The sequence below is a fragment of the Sciurus carolinensis genome, chromosome 4, assembly GCF_902686445.1.
Source record: "Sciurus carolinensis chromosome 4, mSciCar1.2, whole genome shotgun sequence".
NCBI classification, from domain to species: domain Eukaryota; kingdom Metazoa; phylum Chordata; class Mammalia; order Rodentia; family Sciuridae; genus Sciurus; species Sciurus carolinensis.
Genome location: NC_062216.1, coordinates 62,150,508 through 62,172,466, shown reverse-complemented (window position 1 = coordinate 62,172,466; position 21,959 = coordinate 62,150,508). Strand labels below are relative to the sequence as shown.

Below are 21,959 nucleotides of genomic sequence, written 5' to 3'. Positions count from 1 at the left end.
CCAGCAATATGTAGCTATTTGGTATGGTACCTAGAACTCAAAATATGTCTTGCCCCAGTCTCATATAGCACCCTTTCCTTTTGTTCTTTCACAACATTCCCAGATAAATTGCTATTCTTCATTTTGGAGAAATGAAATAGGGAAGGCAGGGTGAGAGATTGAAAGACCTTAACAGTTGAAGACCCAAAAGTGAATTTTCAGAACATTCCCCAGTTTCTCTTCTCATGTTATATCCAGTGCTTAAAATAATCCAGTCATTGATGAATATGTCTTAGGTCTCATAATTAATTGCTTAAACCTGTGTATTTTTCAAGATGTACATTTAGCAACATTAGTGACTTAATTTTAAACTTTGCCAGTAAGATTGCTTGATTGTAATACCTTCTGTCGTGCCCTTTGTTTGTGTGATGCTAGGGCTGGAACCCAGGCCCTCATACATGCCAGGCAGGCACTCCACCACTGAGCTACATCCCCAGCTGTATCATGCGCATTAAAGACCATTAGTAACTGTAAAAGGTACCAAAGCTGTTGTCCTGTGGGAACATTCCAAATCTAGTCCATCATCTCACCTAAACATGACAATTTTTCTAGCACTTTTCTCTTAATTTATTAGTGAATATATCTGTGATTAAATTTAATCAAGATGTTTGATAAACCTTGTCATCAAAAGTTATTTCAAAAACCATTTTATTATGTAGTTAATGTTTCTCAACTTGTTTTCAAGTTCTTTCCTAAAATAGCAATTTAACTTTACTTCTGGCAAATAGTTACTCAAAATTTGAGTAACTTTAATGTAGTCATTTTGAGTAGACATTAAATTTAGCAATTAATAGTCTGCTGCTTCTATTTAAATCCAAGAAAACTTTTTAAAAGTCTAAAATATACTGGCCTCTCTCAGAATCCAGACAGTGTAAACAGCAAATGCCAAAAGAGATATGCAAGCAAGGAACTTTGTGATTTTTTTTTTTTTTAATTTTAAATCATATAATTTTTCTACTTGGCCCTCTTTCCCCTCCCCTGCTGAAAGACTCTACAGTGATCCTATGGACACTTTCAAAATCTTTCTGTTAATCTTCCTCACATCTCCCTAGTTATATATTTTAAGTGCTACTTGATATGGCAAACAGATGTACATTTTATCTTTTCAAAACTCTCTTGACTGGATTTTAATCATCTAAAATTCTGGAGCCATAATATAAACCATAGATAAAAATGTAAGACTTTATACTTGAGAAACATTAAGTACCTTAAAATAATGGAATGGAACCACAAAAGCGCCCCCCCCCCCCCCAAGACCAGGCAGGTTGCTGGTGTTGGGACCCAATCAGATAACATTCCCAGCTTCTGATCCTAATCTCCTCCAGCTGATCCCAACACTACCCAGCTGTCCTAAGGCTTTCCCTCTAGCTACTTCTCCTTTGAATTCTCCCCTCCAATATCTACACATTGTGTCAGATTCTCACAACTCATGTGAAATGTATTGATCTGTTTTTAAAATATTTGATGCATTTAAATCCCAGTTAATAGCAGTTTTGAGGAAAGGTATTTTTAATAGATGGAGATCACTGTGGTAACATAAGAAAATCTCCATTGTCCCTGAATAGAATATTACTTCCTTAGCATAGCACATAGGTCCTTCATGTTTGCACCTCTCCTGTGAGCTCCACCCGTAGCCACCACTGGGTTTCTCAAAAGCTGTGCTATGGCATACTCACTAGCTTTTGGGGGTCCAAAGAGTCCCTCTTGTCCTCTCTCGGCCTCTGGGCTTTTTCTTTGAGTGCTTATTCCCTGGCCATAAGTTCAGTCCCTTACAAATTAGCTGCTTATTCTTCAGAAGTTGTCCCCTTTGTAAAGTTTGTCTGACTCTCTAAATATGGGCCAACCATCCTACTAGAACTGTGCTATAGAACTGTGTTTATTCCTATAGAGAAAAACCTGTCATGCTATATTGAAACTGCCAGTTCCTTTTCCATCTTCTTCTGTAGTCCTAAGCTCCTTGGGTAGCAAGAGTAGGCTTTGTGTAGTGCCAAACACATAGTAGGTATTTAATAAACATTTGATAATTCTAGCCCCATTTTTGCTACTAACTGAAGAGAATCTTGAATTCTAGAGGATGATTAAAAGAATGAGGTGTTCTAGAAAAGGTGATTTCTTATACTGAGGCAGATTATAGGCAAGCTGTCAGAAGGAGTAGTAACTGATCACTTACCTCCTAAAGAAGCTAAGTGGGGATCTTAGGTCTTTGTTCTAATGAGGGAAGGACAACAATATGGGCAGTAGCAGAGTTCCTGACTATATTTAAGGAAGCCAGTAGATACAAGGTAAGTTCTGGATCATATTAATAGTCCACCAAGATCAAACTTTGAATCACAATTTTAGATGAGGGCCAAGAGCAGTGGTGCCTGCCTTTCGTCCCAGGTACTCTGGAGGCTGCAGCAGGAGGATCACTTGAGCCTAGGAGTTTGAGACCAGCCCAGGCAACATAGTAAGTTTTCATCTCTTTAAAAAAAAAAAAATCATATACATATAAATATGCATACACACACACACACACACACACACACACACACACACACACACACGGAAACCCTGAAGTTGGCTCTTGTGGCCTTGGAGAAATCCATTCTGAATTTATTGGCTTTCCCCTTGATTCAGATGAACTACATTCCAAGCAAGAGGAAGAACATGTTTGAATGTTTAGTGGCAAACCAAGAGAAGTGGTTCATTCCTGTAATCCCAGCAGCTGGGTAGACTAAGGCAGGAGAATCCCAGATTCGAGGCCAGTCTCAGCAACTTGCTGAGACCCTGTCTCAAAATGAAAAAGAAAAAGGACTGGGGACATAGCTCAGTGGCAAAGCGTCCCTGGGTTCAATTCCCAGTACCATAAAAACAAAACAAAACAACAAAAAAGAATGACTTCAGGAAATCATAACTAATTTTACCCAGCTAGAGGTGAGATGATATGTATCTGGGAAGAAGTGATCCTATGGAAATCCCTCTTACACCTAGTAACTGTAATATTGTCTTTGATTCAGAAGGCATTGAGAGTTATTGGATATTTGTAAGAGGGGAATCACATTGTTAGAACTCAGCAGTAGATAATAAAGGAGATGTGGCTTTGTTTTAGATATTTTCTCATCCGAAAAAATTGAGGATGATTAAAAATGCATCAAAAGTACCAGGGTGATGATGCAGACAGTTCTCTGGAACTCCATTTTAAAAAGGGCTTGTTGGCTTGATTTGCTGACACATACTCTCAAGAAACTTTCCCAGTACTCCCTCTGCCACTGTTTATTTCCAGCACCATTTGCCCCTTTAGACCTGATTTTCATTTAAAGATATTCTAGTGTGGGAAACAAATATACCCTGGGGGGAAAAAAAAAAAAAAAAACTCTTCCAGACAAAACCTTGAAATGAGTTTGTGTAGAACCTCAAGCAGGCTACTCACTCTGTGTTTGAAACAGATCAGAACAGTTTACAGAGGGAACAGCCTGGGAGCCTGTGTGTTTTCTGTGTATCAAGAGCCTTACCCTGGCCGTGATTGAACAACTATCCTGAGAAGTCTTTTCGAGGTCCTTCCAGCCTCACTATGGATGGGGTTTATTCTTTCCCCAACCACCACTTTCTCCAGGTGTCCAAACTACTAAACTTTCCACTGTCATTGTTTTCCATCAGTTTTCATTCTCTTCCCTCTGAGATTTGTAAACTGCTGTCACGCACTCGCGGGCCTATAGCCACTGGGAATGTGAACAGTCTATTCATTTCATACTTTACCATATAAGCTGTGCACTATGTGTGCTGTGGGCTTCATGATCCATTTAACAGACTATTCCCAGCTCTGACATCCCATGCTGGGCCTCTGCGCTATGTGAGAAAAGGAAAACTTGGAAGGGATCCAGCACAAGGGAAAGGATTGAAAGATGGGAAAGAGATTTGCTTTGAAAAATGAATGAAGGAACTGGGTAGGTTTAGCTCTGAGAGGAGATAGAGAGATGCTGAGAACAAACGGTGAGCAATCCCTTTGCTTGCTTTGTTTCTATCGTGGTCACATGATACTTTAAAAATGTGTGATCCTGGGCTGGAGATATAGCTCAGTTGGTAGAGGTCCTGAGTTTAATCCCCAGCACTGAAAAAAAAAAAAAAAAAAAAAAAAAAAATGTGATCCTGGGGCTGTGTTTATGGCTCGGTGGTAGCACGCTTGCGTAGCATGTCTGGCACTAGGTGTGATCCTGGGGCTGTGCTTATGGCTCAGTGGTAGCACGCTTGCGTAGCATGTCTGGCACTAGGTTCCATCCTCAGCACCACATAAAAATAAATAAATAAAATAAAGGTATTGTGAAAAAAAGTGATCTTAACCTTGTGACAGGCCTCGTATGTGGAATGTTTCATTGTTTGGGGGGTGGTCTAAGGTGCTTATAATAGGATTTTGCTTCCTACATTTTTATTCCCTCATCTAATTAGTTATTTGTTTGTTTGTTTGTTTGTTTGTTTGAAGACACTACAGAAGAGGGGTGTTTGCATCAGACATGCAAAATGGAGTACCCTGCAAGTATGTTTATAAAGTGGGTACCAGGTTCTGAGCCAGGACATACCTGCCATTGTGGTTGGTCATTGGTTTACATGGTTCTGAGAACTGATGAAACCTGGGGTAGATAAGGCATGACTGACTTTTGGGCAACTATAGGAATGAGAAGTTCAGTAATGATAATAATAATAGCAGCTATCATGTATTTAAGACATTCTGTTAAGCTTTGTATATTTAATCTATATAACCATCTGTTTGTAAATACAATTGTTATCCTTTTACAAATGAGAAATCAAACTCACAGAATTGAAAAATGTGTTGAAGGCCATATTTGGTTACAATGCCCAACTAAGCTTCAAAACCAAGTCTCCCTGACCCCAGAGCCCAAGACATTTTTTGTTTTAACAGCCTTATTGAGATGTAATTCACATACCATACAGCTCACCATTTAAAATATATCTTTTTTGTTGTTGTTATTTTTAAAAATTGTGGTAAAATGTCAGGATACAGAATCAACATGCAAAAATCTATAGTTTTCCTATACACCAGTAATGAATCTGCTGAGAAAGAAATTAGGTAAACAATCCATTCACAATGCCAGAAAGAAAGAGAGAGAGAGAAGGAAAAAAACGCTAGGAATAAATTTAACCAAGGGGTTGAAAGACCTCTACAATGAAAATTGTACAACGCTGAAGAAATTGAAAAAGATATTAGGAGTTGGAAAAACCTCCCATGTTCATGAATAGGCAGAATTATTATTGTAAGAATAACCATAGAACCTAAAGTGATCTACAGATTGATACAATTCCCATCAAAATACCAATGACATTTTTTTCACAGTTTTAGGGAAAAAACAGTCCTAAAATTAATTCAGGAGAATAAAAGACCCAGAATACCAAAGCAATTCTAAGAAAAAAAGCAATGCTAGAGGCATCACAATACCTGACTTAAAATTATACTAAAGAACTGTAATAACAAAAATTATACTAAAGAACTGTAATAACAAAAAAAATTTGGCCTGAGAAAAGTTACACATAACCTAATCATCCAGGTGATAAAGTGGCAGATCAGTGATGGGGCTGAATCCTTGGTCTGCCTACCAAAACATTAGACCAATCCCTCATGCAGAATGAGTATGTGTGGGTGTGTGTGTATAATAATGGCATTGTACTCTACTTACTGTTCTGTGACCCATTTTTTCATTTACTGCTTTGTGCAGTAAATGTGTGTGTATATGTATATGTACATATATATATATATACACATGCATATTTATAAATACAGGTTTATGTATATCACCACTTTCAGTGACTATAATATGCTGTATTATAGTTATTTAACCATCCTTTAGATTTGAAATAGGGCTCCTCCCCACTTTTTTTTAAGTTTATACTAAAAAATTATACTAATTATTATACTAATAATTATACTAAAGAACTGTAATAACAAAAATTGTAATAACAAAAACTGCATAAAAACAAACCCACAGACTAGTGAAACAAAATAGAAGGCACAAAGACAAAATCACAGAGATGTCATTGATTCATGACAAAGGCACCAAAAATATACATCAGAGGAAAAACAGCCCTTTTAACAATAGTACTGGTAAAACTGGTTATCCATGTAAAGAACCTTCTCTCTTACCCTGCATAAAAGTCAACTCAGAATGGATCAAAGTCCTAGGAATTAGACCAGAAACTATGCTATTCCTAGAAGAAAATATAGCAGCAACACTCCAAGATACAGGCACAGGCAAAACTTCTGAATGGGACTTCTAAAGCTCAGGAATAATACCAAGAATTAATTAAGTGGGGTGGCATCAAATTTAAAAGCTTGTGCACAGCAAAGGAAGCAATTGAGAATGTGAAGACAGAACTTACAGAATGGGAGAAAATCTTGGCTAGCTACTTTTCTTACAGAGGATTGCTATCCAGAATATATAAAGAACTCAAAAAACTTAACCAACCAAAAAACAAATAACCTAATGAATAAATAGGCAAATATACTAAATAGACACTTCTCAAAAGAAGACATACAAATAGCCAACAGATATTTTTTTAAAAAAAGTGTTTGACATCTTCAGCAATTAGGGAAATGCAAATCAGAACTACCCTGAGATTTCATCTCAGTCCAATTAGAGTGGCATTCATCAAGAATACAAAAAATAAATGCTGGAGAAGATGTGGGGGAACAATATCACACTCTTGGGATTGCAAATTAGTACTACCACTATGTAATACCATATGATCCAGTTAGACCACTCCTTGATATTTATCCTAAAGAGAGTCATCATACTATAGAAATGCATGCAAACCCATGTTGATAGCAGTACAATTCACAATAGCCAAACTACAGAATGAGTAAGCCCAGGTGTTCATCAGTGGATGAATGAATAGAGAAAATGTGGTATACATACACAATGGATTTTATTCAACCATAAAAAGAATGAAATTATGTCATTTTCAGGAAAATACATGAAACTTGAGAACATCATGTTAAGCAAAATGAGCCAAACTCAGAAAGTCAAGGGTCTTAGTTTTCTCTCATGTGTAGAAGATAGGAAAAAGAGAAAAAAAGCTGATGGCATGAGGGGAAATCTCATGAAAATAAGAGATGAGCAGAGTAGAAGAAAGGGACCAGGGGGAGGAAAAGAGGAAATACTGGGGAATGATATTGATCAAATTATACTATTATATGCATGTATAAATATGTACAACAAATCCCAATATTATGTATAATTATACATACACCAATAAAAATATGGGAAAATCGTGTTAAAATGAATGGAACAAATTGTCATTTTAATTGTAGCAATCCAGTGACATTAATTTATGTTCACAGTATTGTACAACTATCATCTCTTTTCAGAAATTATCACCTCATATTCTAACCGGTAAGCAATATCTCCCCATTCCCTCTTCCCCCAGCCCCAGTAGGTACCCTCTAACCTACTCTCTATGAATTTGTCTATTCTAGCTATTTCATTTAAGTGGAATCATATGTTTGATGTTTGCATTTGACTTCTTTTACTTAGCATAATGTCTTTAAGATTTATCCATGTTGTAGCATGTATCAGAATTGTTTCCTTCTTAGGACTGAATAATCATATGAATGTATCACATTTTGCTTATTCAGTCATCCACTGATGGATAATTATGTCGTTTCCACCTTTTATCCTGGATTATTTAGTACAAGCCTGTCACACATGAATTTGTTGTGGGACTTGAGTCAAGTTATCAAGTTATCTCTGACCCTGGCTTTCTTAGTCTCTAAATTGGAGGGAGTAATACCTACCCTTAAGAGTCGAAACAGATAATACTCAGTATTATTAATAAAGGGGCTCACATGCTGAGAATTAGGTATTTTTCTTCTTTGTATTTTTATTGACAAATTTAACAAATATGAAATTAAAATCTTTATCTTCACATCCTACTGTTTATTTTTTATTAGAATGATTTTAATTATTATTGTTTTCCCCTTTATTCCTCTTGCTTTGGATAGGGAAATTTGGCCTGAGAAAAGTTACACATAACCTAATCATCTAGGTGATAAAGTGGCAGATCAGTGATGGGGCTGAATCCTTGGTCTGCCTACCAAAACATTAGACCAATCCCTCATGCAGAATGAGTATGTGTGGGTGTGTGTGTATAATAATGGCATTGTACTCTACTTACTGTTCTGTGACCCATTTTTTCATTTACTGCTTTGTGCAGTAAATGTGTGTATATGTATATGTACATATATATATATATATATACATGCATATTTATAAATACAGGTTTATGTATATCACCACTTTCAGTGACTATAATATGCTGTATTATAGTTATTTAACCATCCTTTAGATTTGAAATAGGGCTCCTCCCCACTTTTTTTTAAGTTTATATGACCATCTTCATTATGCTTAACCACCTGCCAATTCTAGATCTGTGGGATGACTTGGACACCTCAATTCTACTCTACAGTGTTCAGGTACCTGGTTGGGGGGGAGTGAGAAACCCACAAAATTTTTTGCTTCCTATGTATATCATCCACTAAAGTTATTCCATAACATCTAGTGTTCCTGCTTGATCCTCACACCCAAATTTCCCTGTTTTTTCACATAGGATTGAAACTGGAAAGATTCAGAATAATGGGCTACCTTTTAGGGTATGACAAACCATTGATCCTCATGGGATGGAAATCGCCACTTCCCAAAATGTAGAAGCTCACTGAGCTTAAACTCCTTGTTTTCTTTTGGTATTCAGTGCTTCTAACCAGGTTAGAATGCCCTGTTTTCTTAAATGAACACTGCCTATCATTCACTTTCCAAGAATGAACACAACCCTTAGGAATGAAGGAGTAGGAAGGGGAGGGGGTTGTTTATGTGAACATTTGCCAATATTTCACTATTTATCTTACTGGAAAGTCAACATTATGTCTGTTAACTACCCAGGCTTTTGTTATGGTTGTTTTTAATCTTGTAGTGAGACTTTCTGGTTTTTATAAGGCAAAGAGATGGGGAAAAAAAGGCACATACAGCATGGCCAATCAAGGGCTGGACCTGCCATGGCATTGCAGCATGCTTGCCCCTGTGAATGGACGCTAAGGGATGCAGAGGTTCAGCTGCATATGGGCAGTTGTTTAATTAAGTGGACCTTGTGAGCAGATGAGATTCCCTTGGGGAAGTTGGAGGGCAGGGAGTGGCTTTTAAAAGAAAGTCTCCTACTCTTAAATGAAAGGCACTATTCTCATTTTAAACATAAGGAAATAAACATCCTTGTAATTAAGAAAGTTCAATCTTAGTGGTCCTCAACTTATTCCTAGTAAAAAGAGTTGAACAATATGTGTAAGGCATAAAAGAGAGAGGATGAAACAGAGTTAAACCTAAGTGACTGAGGACAGGAATTCCAAAGCATCACTCCAGGCTGCCCTTGCCCACAGACAGGTACCCCAGATCATCTAATGAGTTTTCTTATACAAAGGTTGGCTTTTCTGTAGCATAAATAACACTACCTACACCCCAGATTGTATCCTTGCCTCCTTTTTTACATTAGTGTCAGTTAAAGTTGTTGTTTCCTCAAGATATGCACCCACTCTATACACCTCAAATTCTTGTGCAATTTTTGTAACAAACCTGTGTGATGGTTTATATTTTTACCTAAGGAAGCTGAGGCTGAGAGCAGTTAGAAGAGTTGTCTATCTGGCAGCATTTATAGTTGAACGACTTAAAGAGGAAAAACCTGCAGGACTTTCCCTGTGTAACCTAGTGAATCACTTTTCACCACCATAGACATATATTCTGAAATTACCTCATGTGTGGGACTGATGTAGGAAGGCCATTTGTGCTTTTCCTCTCCATGCCCTTTTCAGTGACTTTTACAAGCTCCAAAGAGTTCATAACTCAGCCAGGTGTGGTGGTGCATGCTTGCAATCCCAGTGACTCATGAGGCTAAGGCAGGAGGATCACAAATTCAAGTCCAGCAACTAAGTGAGACCCTGTCTCAAAATAAAAAGGGTTAGGGAATATAGCTCAGGGTAAAGTGTCCCGTGTTCAATCTCCAGTACCAAAAAAAAGTTCACAGCTCTTAAGTCACTTTCATATTAAGTATCACCACATCTTCTTAATCACCTGCCGCCTTGAAATTAATAAGGAGTTCCATTTCTGCATAAATTTTTATCAAGTACATTCTTCCCACCTCCATCAGGGGTCTCGAAATACATTCGGTTAAGCAGGAATTAGCGTGTATAATGGGGTCCTTCTGTGGCTTGGATCACTGCCCTTAGGTTTGGGCAGGAGACATGAAAGATGATGGTATTCACCTGGCATTTGGCCTGTAGCAATTGCTCAGAGGGTATTTATTGAAGACACTGTCCAAGATGAGATAAACGTTGAGAGAGAGTTACCCTGACTAAAGTGATATTTTTAGATAACTGTGGGCTTTATTTATTCATACTGGCCCTGAGCTGCATATAACCTTAAGAGCCAGTAGAGTCCCTTTCTGTTATTCTTAACCCGAGGCTGCCCCGTTATTTCATCCATCTTGAGGCCTCATCGTTTAACACCCAGTAGACATTTTTTAATTCACTGTCATCACAGAGTGTGCAGGTAAAATTGTCCTTCAGTGGAATATGAACCCTAACACACCCCTCAGCATGGATTGGGGGAGGAGAGCAGTTCACAGCCGTGGATGCCCACAGAAGCAGAGTTTTGCTTTGCACTCAGTTTAATCTGAGGCTACCAAATTATAAAACTGAAAGAATCAAAGAAGGAGAGATGGAAAAGGAGAGTTGCTCTTTTGAGATATCTACTTGCTACCTGCTTTGTTAATGAAGGGACAATTCCCTGTATATTGATGATGATGTTCCTGTTGTCTTTTCTCAGTTCACAGTAATTGGTAGTATAAAACTTTTCATATGTAAGTGATTGATTTCTAGCTTCCCTAACTGAGATGCTAAAGCATGTTGGCACCAGGAAATGTTCAGTGGCCTTCCCCATACTCATCTTCATTGTAGTATTGATATATCTGGTACTAACAAATATCATCAAGTACTCACCATTCAAAGAAGGGTAGAACAAATATGTGGAATTTGTTTCCAGGGATAAATAATGGTATGATTTTTATTTTCCCACGGTCCATTTTCTATTCTGTTAAAAAAAAAAAAAAAAAAAGAGCAAACTAGGTTAAGTTACTTCAAATATATAAAAATTGGTTGACTTTTGTTTTAAATTTTATTTTGCATTTTAACTTTAGAAAAACATAGAAAGTAATCAGGAAATTAGACTCTAGAAACAGATTCTTTAGATTCATCTCTCTCCATCTGTGAGCTATAGGACCTTAAGTCACTAAAATTTTTTAAATCTCAATTTCTTCATCTGTAAAATGGATGTAAATATTAGTATCTAGCCCAAAGGATTTAGAGGAGATTAAATGCAACATTACACATGTGAAATGTCAGCACATAAGTGTAAAATACAAATTTCTTACCTCTAGGTACATATTGACATAAATTTTAAGTAGAATTTCAATCATTAAACATACTATCTTCCAGCCCTTTTTAAATTTATCAATATTTTAGATGTCCTTTCAAATAAGTATAAATAGCTTGGCCTTAGTTTTGTAGGAACCTATTGAATGGATGTACCATAATTTTTCTAGACAATTTCCCTAATCATGAATAGCTCAGATTTTTTTGTTATTACAGCAGTTCTATAGCTTCCAAAATACTTTTTTATAGAACATTGTGTGTGTATTAATGTAGATTAAATCTCTAGAAATAGAATTGCTTATCCTGAGAGATGAACATTGAAATCATTTTAAATTCTTTACTTCCAAAACTTAATTAACTTCTCATTATTTTCAGTGGAGTGATTAAAACAACAGCTGACAGTTATTGTAGAGATGCAGCAGAGGGCTGGAAGAGTAAAAGTGACTTTCTTTAGGATGGTGATGGTGATGAAAATAGATATTATCTCACTCCATGAAGTTTAGATGTCCTTATGTCATTTGTGTTTTCCTCTCATTCCTCAAAGAACCTTCATAGGCTGGGGAATGGAGCAGTTGGAAAACATGTTCATGTCATGCCTGGGGCTTTCTAGACATTTGCCACACGTTTAGGTTGACTTCCATATTCCGGGCGCTGGTGGACGTTGGTTCTGGCATAGTTAGTGCCTTCTCTGTCTGCATTCAGATGTATGTCTCAGTGCCCTGCATCCAAGAGAATGGGGAAGGAGGAAGTTATCCTGCTAGGGTGGGGTGGCTGTTGTAGTAAAGAACCCAGGTTACCCCAATCCAGAAGATGATAAAAGGCACACACTACTCACTCTACGTTCATTGATTTGTTAAATTTTCTAATTGCTATTTTAAATTCTGGTGAGTCTGGATTATAATTACAGCATCACCTGAGGAAATGGGAAAGCAGTAAAACTTTATTATTCATCTGTAGCAATAATGACATTTTACTCTAGGAAGTCTTTATCATTTAAGATTGATGCTTTTTAGTGGATAGGCTGTTTTCCTTTCCAGTGATGGGAAAGGCTCCTTGTGATGTACAACATGATAGAGCTTGTTTTTTATTGTTTATCTAAATAGATGGGTAAATTTCTTTAGTTCTACAAAGTGTACTTCTTGACATGGCCACTCATATTTACTCAGATTATTTCCAGAACATCTGACCCGGGTTGATCTGATGTGAAAAAGAATCAGACAAAGGGGAAGCAGGGGTGACAGAGGTTCTGCCTGTGTGGCCCACCCACCTCTCCTCTTCGCTTTCTCAGTCCATGCAACAGAGATATGTGCTACAATGACTTGCAAAGAATCTTGATGTTCCCTGTGGATAAGTTGAGGACAAGTGAGTAAGCATTGATGAGGAACCATTACAGAGCAAGAGAAGGAAGTGGATGCATCAGGGAGCTTAGTTCAGACATATATCTGCATCCAGGAATTGCTCACATGACCCCTAGACCACTGTATCATGTGTGTCTGGATTTGTGTTCTTTTACTCTGAAGTGTATTCTGGGGTTCTGATTCATCAGTTCTCTAGGTCAGTGTCAGTCTGTAAAACTGATAAGGACAAGTTATTAAAGTTTCTGCCTTTTTATCAAGGACTGGAGCCTTTGCAGATTTAGACTGACATTTTTCTAAAAGTCAAGGAAATGAGCTAAACTGTAAATAATTAAGTTGATTGTTCTCAAGTTTATATACTCTTATTCATTGAAAGTTACAGGCACTTAATAACATCATTTACTTTGACAAACTTTTATGATAACTTTTATGAAGTTACCTTATATGCTGGGGATAGGAGGTTACTATTTGAAGGAGAATTTCACAAAAGAGATCATTTTCAGTGTAAATAACAATGCCATAATCAGGGTATACATAGGCTGTTTTGGGAGCATAGATATTTGGTGTATTCTGGATTTTCATCATTCCTTTATAAAGACTTCTAAGCAGCACTGTTCCATCTAAGATGCTGAAAGTCCATTAGTTCAACTTCATTAACAAAGAAATGTACATTCAAATAATGAATAGATTTTAGTTTTGCTTATAAAATTATCAGTTGTGTGTACTTTTGTTTTCAATGATAATTCCCAGCATTGACATTAAAAGTTGATACAAACATAACTAATTCTTTGGGAAATGTACATTGAAACAATTCAATATAGCAAGATCCATTGTCAAATTCCTTAAAAATGTTCAGCCCTTAGACATTAATTGCATTCTTAGAACTTATCTCAAGCCAAAAAAAAAAAAAAAAAAAAAAAATATATATATATATATATATATATATATATATATATACACACTTTAAAACCTATGCCTAACATAACACTTATGGAAAAATTATGAATGTCTACTATATAACATATACTATGTTGGGCACTGGAGATACAGTAACCTAGGCCCCCACAGTCAGGGACCTCATAGTTCAATAAAAATCATTTTGATCTCTCTTTGTAAACTAGATAGATATGCTCCCAAGTATCAGTTTCATCAAAAAGACACCTTGGCCTCTCCTTTGCTAACTTATCTCCCTCACCACACAATGCCTATATGCTAGGAAAGGTGAGTGACAGATGACAGTTCTACTGAAAATGATATTTTTCTTTTCAAATTGCAAGAAATTCTTTTCCTTCCTATATGTCCCCTCATAATCTCTGTAAAGCACAAATTGTTGACATGCTCATATCCCAGCTCTCTGATCCAAACCTACACCTTTTCACGCATTCTTTATCCCTCACTTGGTTCTCTCACACATGGCACATCTCCTAACTAGATTTTGTGGGCCTCATGCCAAAATTGCCTTAAAGATAATGCTTTTCTTTTTATAGTAGATCTAAAGGTTAAATATTAATTAGAGATTACCATGGTCTAGAAAGTTAGACCAAAATTGTCATGTCTCCAGATAAATCATGTACTATATTCTAAGGCTTCAGGTTTACGTCAATTTTGGGCCAAAATTCATCCATCCTAAAATACTTTTTTATGGAAAGGGGTGTACTGAGGATTGAATTCAGGGGCACTTGACTACTGAGCCACATCCCCAGCCCTATTTTGTATTTTATTTAGAGAGGGGTTCTCTCCGAGTTGCTTAGGGCCTCAGCTTCCTGAGCCGCTGGGATTACAGGTATGTGCCACTGCACCTGGCTCATTCATTTGTTGTTGTTGTTGTTGTTGTTTTCAAAGGTCTGACCTGTCTTATAACTTAGAGAGTTAAGCTTTTGGTCTGGGGGGAGATGTTTGTTGACTAGATAAAACTATCCTGTTTTATCCATGTAATGTAGTTGTTAGGGACACAGACTCGGTAGCCACATCGCTTGCATTCATGAAATTGCCCTTCCAGCTGAGTACAGATTTGATTTCTCCTCATGTCTCCAGCACTTCATCCAGTCGGTTCCCCTTTACAGAACATAAAAATTCCTAGGGTGATGCTAAGCTCCTCTTGAGTTTTTTATGTCATCTTTTTATTAGCTTCTCTCATAAAAATCTTCCCCTACACTGAAGTTCTTGGGGATCCAGTGAAGGTGCCTGACCTTCACTGGGTCAATAGGAACTATATTAGTTTCCTAGAGCCACCACAACAAATTGTCACAAACTCTGTGACTTAAAATGGCAGGAATTCATTCTCTCGATTTAGGAGGCCAGAAGTCTGACATCAAGGGATAAACAGTGTTGGTCCCTTTGGAGACTGTGAGGGAGAAATCTCTCCATGCCTGTGTCCTAACTCTTGCTGGCTGCTGGCAATCTTTGGCATCCTTTGTCTTGTAGACACATGGTTCCAGCATCTGCCTCCATCCTATCAAGATCCTTAAATAATAACATCTACAAGGACCATGTTTCTACCTTAAATGCCTACATTCTGAGGCTTCAGGTGAATGTAAATTTTGGGCCAACACTGTTTTTTCCATCATGGGAGCTCATGTGCACTTCCCTGGACGTGGGAGTTGGCATGGGCTGCAATCTGAGCCCAACACCAGAAGAGCATATCCTAATACACTAGTCTTTAAAAGAGTAGATTTTAATCAGCTACATTCTAAGTAATGCAAGTGAGAATTGATTGCTAATAAGAATCCTTGATTTATTTTCTTGTTTCAAAATTGTTTGTTGTTTGCTTGTTTTTTTCCTTCTCTCTCTATTAAAAAGTAGATTTTTTTTTTTCATGGTATCCAGGTCTTCTTTGTAATGGTCACTATTTTTCCTGGCCAAATTCTTCACTTACCAGGCAAGTTCTCCACTAATACTCTGTCCCTGGGTTTATTATAGTAAATTGAGTATGCTGAAAGCTATAGGAAAAGACCACTGCAATCCAGGAGCCCTCCTACCACCACCTGTAGTGGGGCCTCACTCCCCCCTGGAGAGGGCAGGATGGTATATAAAAGGACCCTGAACAGTGAGATAAGAGACCTGGGTTCCATTTAAATTATCTGTGAGGTTTTTAGATTCTGGTATCCTTGTGTGCATACTTCTCTCTCAAGACTGCAAGATGATCATTTCCACCTCTGAAAGCAGATATAGTACTTTTCTTCTCCCATTAGTTCACTGCAGATGGTTGACTCTTAATAGTACTGTGCTAGGGACTGGGTCAGCAAGAATAGGAGCTTACTGCCCAGTATGTAATGCTGTAATTGGGAGGGTAAGGCGTGCAGGACACAATGGAGCATGGAGAGGGCACTCCTAGAAGCCTCAAGGAGGTGGCATCTAAGTGGAGTCCTCTGAAGAGTTAGGCTAGGTGACAGGGTGGAAGAAGACTGCCTCTGGGGGAGGGAGTCTTGTGTGGGAGACCTAGAAACAGGAGAAAAACCAGCATGGTCACACAGGAAATGACTGACCCTAGACTATAGGCAGAACCGGTTGACAGGCAGGGCTGGAGAGACCAACAAAGGCCGGACCATGTGGGGTTTTCTAGGCCGTGACTTATGTCCCAAGAGCAAGGAGAAACTCAGAAGGGTTTTAAGAAAAAGAGAGGCATGATTGAATTGTATATTTTGAAAGTTGTAGTGACTTCAGTGTGGTGACCAGGAGGACTTTCAGGATTTAACCATCCACTGTTGATGGTTAAAATCAAAGTGGAGAATGGGACAGACCTAAGGAAAGTTTAAAAGTGAAGGAGAAGGAGGTGGCAACCAGGTCTCTGAATTGGGTACGGAGTAGAAGATAGCATCTTTTACTGAAATCTAGAATGAAGGACAGGCTGTTGGAGGTAGCATATTTAGTTTACTGTTGAGATGAGATTGTATGTACTTCCAAATAGAACTTTCTAGGAGGCAGAATAAACACTGATTTAGAGTTCTTGGACCTTAAGTCCATTAAGGATTTTCTTCTTCATCTCTCTCAGTTGCCTCTAAGAGTCATTCCTTTTTACCTCTGTTTTGATGTGGCCTTGGAGCAGAAGACCTTCTGTCCCTATCTGAAGTGAAAAGGTGGACTGGCTCATCTTCCCTGGACACTGCATTCTTTCTTTTCAAAGGGATAGGAGGATAGAGTTGGAAGTTTCCAGTCCTTGTTTTTCAGAATCCAAATTGAACTTCTGGTTGCATATTCTCAGGACTAAGAAAAAGACCTATTCAGATGTATATCAACAACGCCCAACAATATTATCCTCAGAAGGTGCAAAAGGAGAAAGAATGTAAGGCGATCTTGGACAATGGGAAAGGATTTACCCAGTTCTTCAGGAGGATGAGATTAGGCCCAGACAAAAAGACCCCAGCCTCTTGATCTGTCCCCTCTCAGCTCACTGGAGCTTGGCTCACCCTGGGTGGTCAAGAGCCTCTTTTGTCCAAAGGAATCTCACCCCCTCCTGAACTCCATTTCTTCCCACTGGGCCTGGATCAGCCTTTTGCTCTCCTGCTCCTGGCAGGACCAGCAGTGGCTGAAGAACGTGTCACCCACCCTGCCTCTGTCTGCTCCTTTGGCTGATTAGTCCCTCTGAAGGACTCATACTGTGGAAAACTTACTTCTTTAGCTTTTGTCATTTTTCTCAAGACCACATTAGCAACCAGAAAGAGTCTCTATATGCAAAACACTCCTCTTCCCTCAAATGAGTGGGTATGCCATTTAGGAAAGTTCTCAACCCTGTGCTGTGAGGACTACTTGGCAGGTGTAATACTGACCTGCTCAGTACATATCCCTTGACCTTCACCATAAGCACAAATTCCTTCACAAGAGGTGAGGGGAGAGAAGGATGATTGGTTGCACCAGGGGCTTTTCAAGTGAATGGTTACCCTAATCCCATCTAGGCCTCTGCTCAGCAACTTTAAATTTGGGGATTTCAAAGGAAATCCTACTTTGCCGGGCTAGGTTTTTTGCAAATGTTAATCAGTGAATTGTTTCTGAGCATCAGTATAGACCTAATGGGAAATAATACTTCAGACTAAAACGTAGAAAGGTCTGGAAATCATAAATTTCATCAGTTGGACTGAGATTGAAACCTGATTCCACCTTATCTTCATTATTTCATTAGGACCAGATCTCTTAAAGTACATACTCATTTCATTTTTCAAACTTTACCCACTGATCGGGTAAAGGGTCACTGATGGGCTGTAGGCCAAGCACACCCCCTCTGCTGGTCTTTCCTTCTGCCAACTAGGGTTAGCTTTGTGATCTTATGCCATCATGAGTAGGGATTAGTGTACTGGGGCCTGAGACTCTCTTGACTTTTAGAAAAGACGGTGAATATCTTAAAATAGCCTGGTAGCTAAAATAACAATAACAAAAACAATAATAGCTGTCCATTGCTGAGAGTGGTGTTTGTTTAAAATCCAAGGCCTTGGTCCTGGCAGCAGTTTCCACTAGCTGGGCTCCCACAAGAATTGCTGTAATGAAAAGCATGTGGCAGGACAGGAAACACAGAGGTCTGTGAAATCCCCTCTGAGGAGATTTCCTGAGCGTTGAGCTGTAGACCTCCATATACTCTAGAACTTGAAGTAAGTAGTGTGGACTTGACCATTCTCAAGAGACTTGAAAGGCTGTTGGCCCCTCCAGCCTCATCTCCGTCTGTTCCCATAACCAACTTCGGAGATGCTTTCTTACCTTATGAGGAGGAGGCCGTCAGGGAGGCCAACCAGCCACAGCATATGAAACCACACTATTGGGATCCATTATGTCTGGAAATGAATATGACTGCCCTCTGAATGGACAGATACCAATCAGCTCATGATTCCCTCCCATTCTGAGAAGCTCTTGCCATGCAAGCTGACAAAGTATCACCTACCCTGTACATGCCTACTCCACATCGACCCTGAGGCCTACTGCTTTCTGGTAGCTCCATAGAACAAGTCAGCACACCACATCCAGCAAAGCAGTTTGCTGTTCCCAGCCCCCAGCCCACTTCTTTTATGGAATCCATTGTACCTAGAACCAGAGTTCCCATGTATGGGAGGGGTGTGGAAGACAGCAGGTCTGGGAAGGCTTCTGAGAGGCAATGGGAAGATATGATGTGACTATCTTGACCTTGGATCACGTGCCCCATGGACTTTTAGAAAGTCCTCAATGGCAGTTTCTAATGGCTTTATCAAGTCATCTTATCCTGGCTCCCTCAGTAGTCCTGTATAGCATCCTTGGTGCACTGGTTTCAGATTTTGACAGGTGATAAAAGCACATATTGAGATTGCCACTTCACAGGGTCCAGATTTCCTAACTATTGACTGATGTTATTTTTTGCCTTTGCTGAGAAGCTCACTCATGTGTTTTCTGTTACTTTAATGGATTGCTTCCTGATACACAGGGAGGCCCAGGCACTTGCCCTTCAATCTGATAAACTGCAGCTTCACCTCAGTGGACTGGAGCTAAGCAAGGAACATTTAGACCAGGAAGTCAGCAACACAACTCACTTTTCTTCTCAGAAAATATACTCATCTAACAGCACCCGTAAACATGCTTATTTGCATCTTAGTGGAGCCTAACTTTAATCAGGATTCTCAAGACCCTTCATTTCTGTTCTTTGAATTTTTTAACATCTTAAATGCCCTGAGATCCTAGTGTTTGGTTCTGTACTTCTGAGGGCTAAATGGAAAATGCTTGACCATGATTTATTTGTCAATAGTAATTATGCTGATAAACAGAACAGTCTTCTAGGATTATTCTGGGTTATTGGGTTCTGCCAGTAACCTGTTCTCCCAAAGGCTCTGCAGTGGGTTCTCATGGGATATCTCCTGGTGGCTCTGTCTGTTCTTTCTGTTCATCAGAGGCCACATTTTCTGGTCTGTGAAGGAAATGCCCACTCTTATTGGGTTCCCTGGCTACAGTTGGAAAGATATCAGTGTGTCAAAGACTGAGTTCAGGCCTGAGGTCTCAGCAGGCCAGACAGGCAGCAGAGACTTGTTGCCTTATTTATTTTGTATTTACTGTTCTCTTGCTTAGAGTTTGGGGACCAAAACCAACAGGTTGTTAAAAGAATGAGAATAATTTGACTTCTGACATTGACTGGGGCTTGGGGTTACTGAGTGTTTTGTTTTCTGATGTGAAAGCAGCTGTTTGGTAACCACTAACTCTTCCCTTATTCTTTTCTTGCAGATGAGCTCACAGTGCCTGCACTTTACCCCAGTAGCCCTGAAGTGTGGGCCCCGTACCCTCTGTACCCAGCGGAGTTAGCGCCTGCTCTACCTCCTCCTGCTTTCACCTATCCCGCTTCACTGCATGCCCAGGTAATTTATACCCATCGGCCACGACTTCACTCACTCCACCACCAGCCCTTTCAAACCTGGTTCCCCAGAGCACACCATACAACTAACACCTATCCAGCTAACAGATCCACCTTCAAGAGATGAATGATGCCCTCTACATCAAGCTGACACCCCTCCAGGACTTACGAGGACCGTCTGACAGCAATGATACCACCCACTGCCTGATGTTTATCCCCAACAACACCTCTCTCTTCCTTAATGATCTCACCCTCATCTCACATGAGACTGGGGCAAGGTCACCTCCCTGGCTCCTAGCTATCTAGAGGGCATCACCCAAGCATAGACACGTCTGCCTTGTCGTGTGGAAGGGTTGCCGAGGGAGGCGTGTACTTGGAGTTACGTGTGTCTGTGTGTGTATCTGTGTTGAGAGGCTTCTGCTGTTGTTTCCCATGAGGATCTAAGGATCAAAAGAGAAACTTCCAAGAGGAAGACTGGGTTTTCTTACATTGATTACAGGAAAGATGAAGGATTCCTTGTTCCCATGTTTAAGAAGCCCTGTAGGAAAGATACAATATAGTATTTAGAATGTAATTACAGGTCAAGGTAGAGATCTCTGTTCTTCCCACCTTTCTTTCATGTTTAAGAATAACCTGGGTTTTATAAACAAACTCCCTGTTTCTCCCCAGAGGTGACTGTCTGCATACTAACACTTCCTTTCCTCTTGGAGAAAATGTTTCTCTGAGCTTTGTTTTTAGTGCAAGTACTAGTAGTAATCATTGTTAAGATCCACTGTTAGAAATAACCACTCATTCTTTGGCCTGCGGAGAGTAATTATCAATAGCAAATGAAAAGAAAGAATATGGAGCCTGGAGATGTAACTCAGTGGTAGAACACTTGCCTAGCATGTGCAAGGCCCTGGGTTCAATCCCCAGCACACCACAAATAAAAGAAAAGAAAGAGTATAGATTCAATTTGTCTTCCTACATGTGTTTTTTAAAACTCAGCCTGGTTTTTAAAAAATTGTCAGGCTGGACAGGTCTGGTTTTTGTTTTATTGAGTAGTGTTTGTTTACAAGGCTGGATGAAATAAACAGTTTCCCAGAAAATTCTTCTTTCTGACTTAAAATACTTTTCACATTGGACAGAACTATACTGTTCCAGACACCTGCAAATATCTTCTAGGGAGGCTTCTCCAAAGTGGTGGGGTCAGGAGTGATGTAGGCTAAGCATCCAATTACCAATGCTTTCTGCGTGCACTAGTGACTCGGCTTCTTGGGACTGCATCTCAGTGCCTGGGCCCGGGGAGCAATTGCCCTCTGTGTTGGGAAAAGGAGGTAAAAAATAGTAAGGAAAAATGTAGATGGTGGCAGAGAGGGTTCTTGGCACAGAAAACAAACTAGTGGAGCAGCTGTGCCTTTTGCTTTCCCTTCCTCTACTGCTTTGCCACCTTCTGTCCACGTCTTACTTGTGATCCTGAAGCTGACATGTAACAGGAGGGAGGGAGATATAAACCTGTGACTGTCTTCTGTTGAGTCATCAATATGTTTGTAGTAGGCTGCAGGTGACTTTGTAAATGAGGAGCAACTGAAAGAGCCCCTTTTGCTGTGCCCACCCGCCCCGCAATCTGGATATTATGTCTCCTCTTGATAGATGGTTCAGATACAGATCACTGGCAGTTAAGGCTATTGTTAATGAATACCATGAAATAGTACAAGTTTGCATACTTTTCTGAATGCTGATAGCTTTGGTTAGTCAGCATCAAGGCCTTTCACCATTACCCTGGAGAATCAAGAGTTGATAGTGACCAAAAAAGACTGGGAATAGTGACTTTGGG

The 21,959-nt window shown here is 39.3% G+C and overlaps 1 protein-coding gene across 8 annotated transcripts in view; it reads left to right on the top strand.

The window, feature by feature from the left end:
• Window positions 1-21,959, top strand: part of Rbpms (RNA binding protein, mRNA processing factor) — a 167,115-nt gene that overhangs the window by 121,767 nt on the left and 23,389 nt on the right. For 5 of the 8 annotated variants that reach the window (XR_007108206.1, XR_007108205.1, XR_007108207.1 and 2 more), the window contains exon 6: window positions 20,017-20,147. The exons of the other annotated variants lie outside the window; for them this stretch is intronic. Coding sequence is in view for 1 of the 5 variants with exons in the window: in XM_047548430.1 (XP_047404386.1) it covers window positions 20,017-20,147 (131 nt within the window). In the remaining 4 variants the exon portion in view is untranslated. The remainder of the gene's footprint in view (window positions 1-20,016; window positions 20,148-21,959) is intronic. 8 annotated transcript variants of the gene reach the window in all.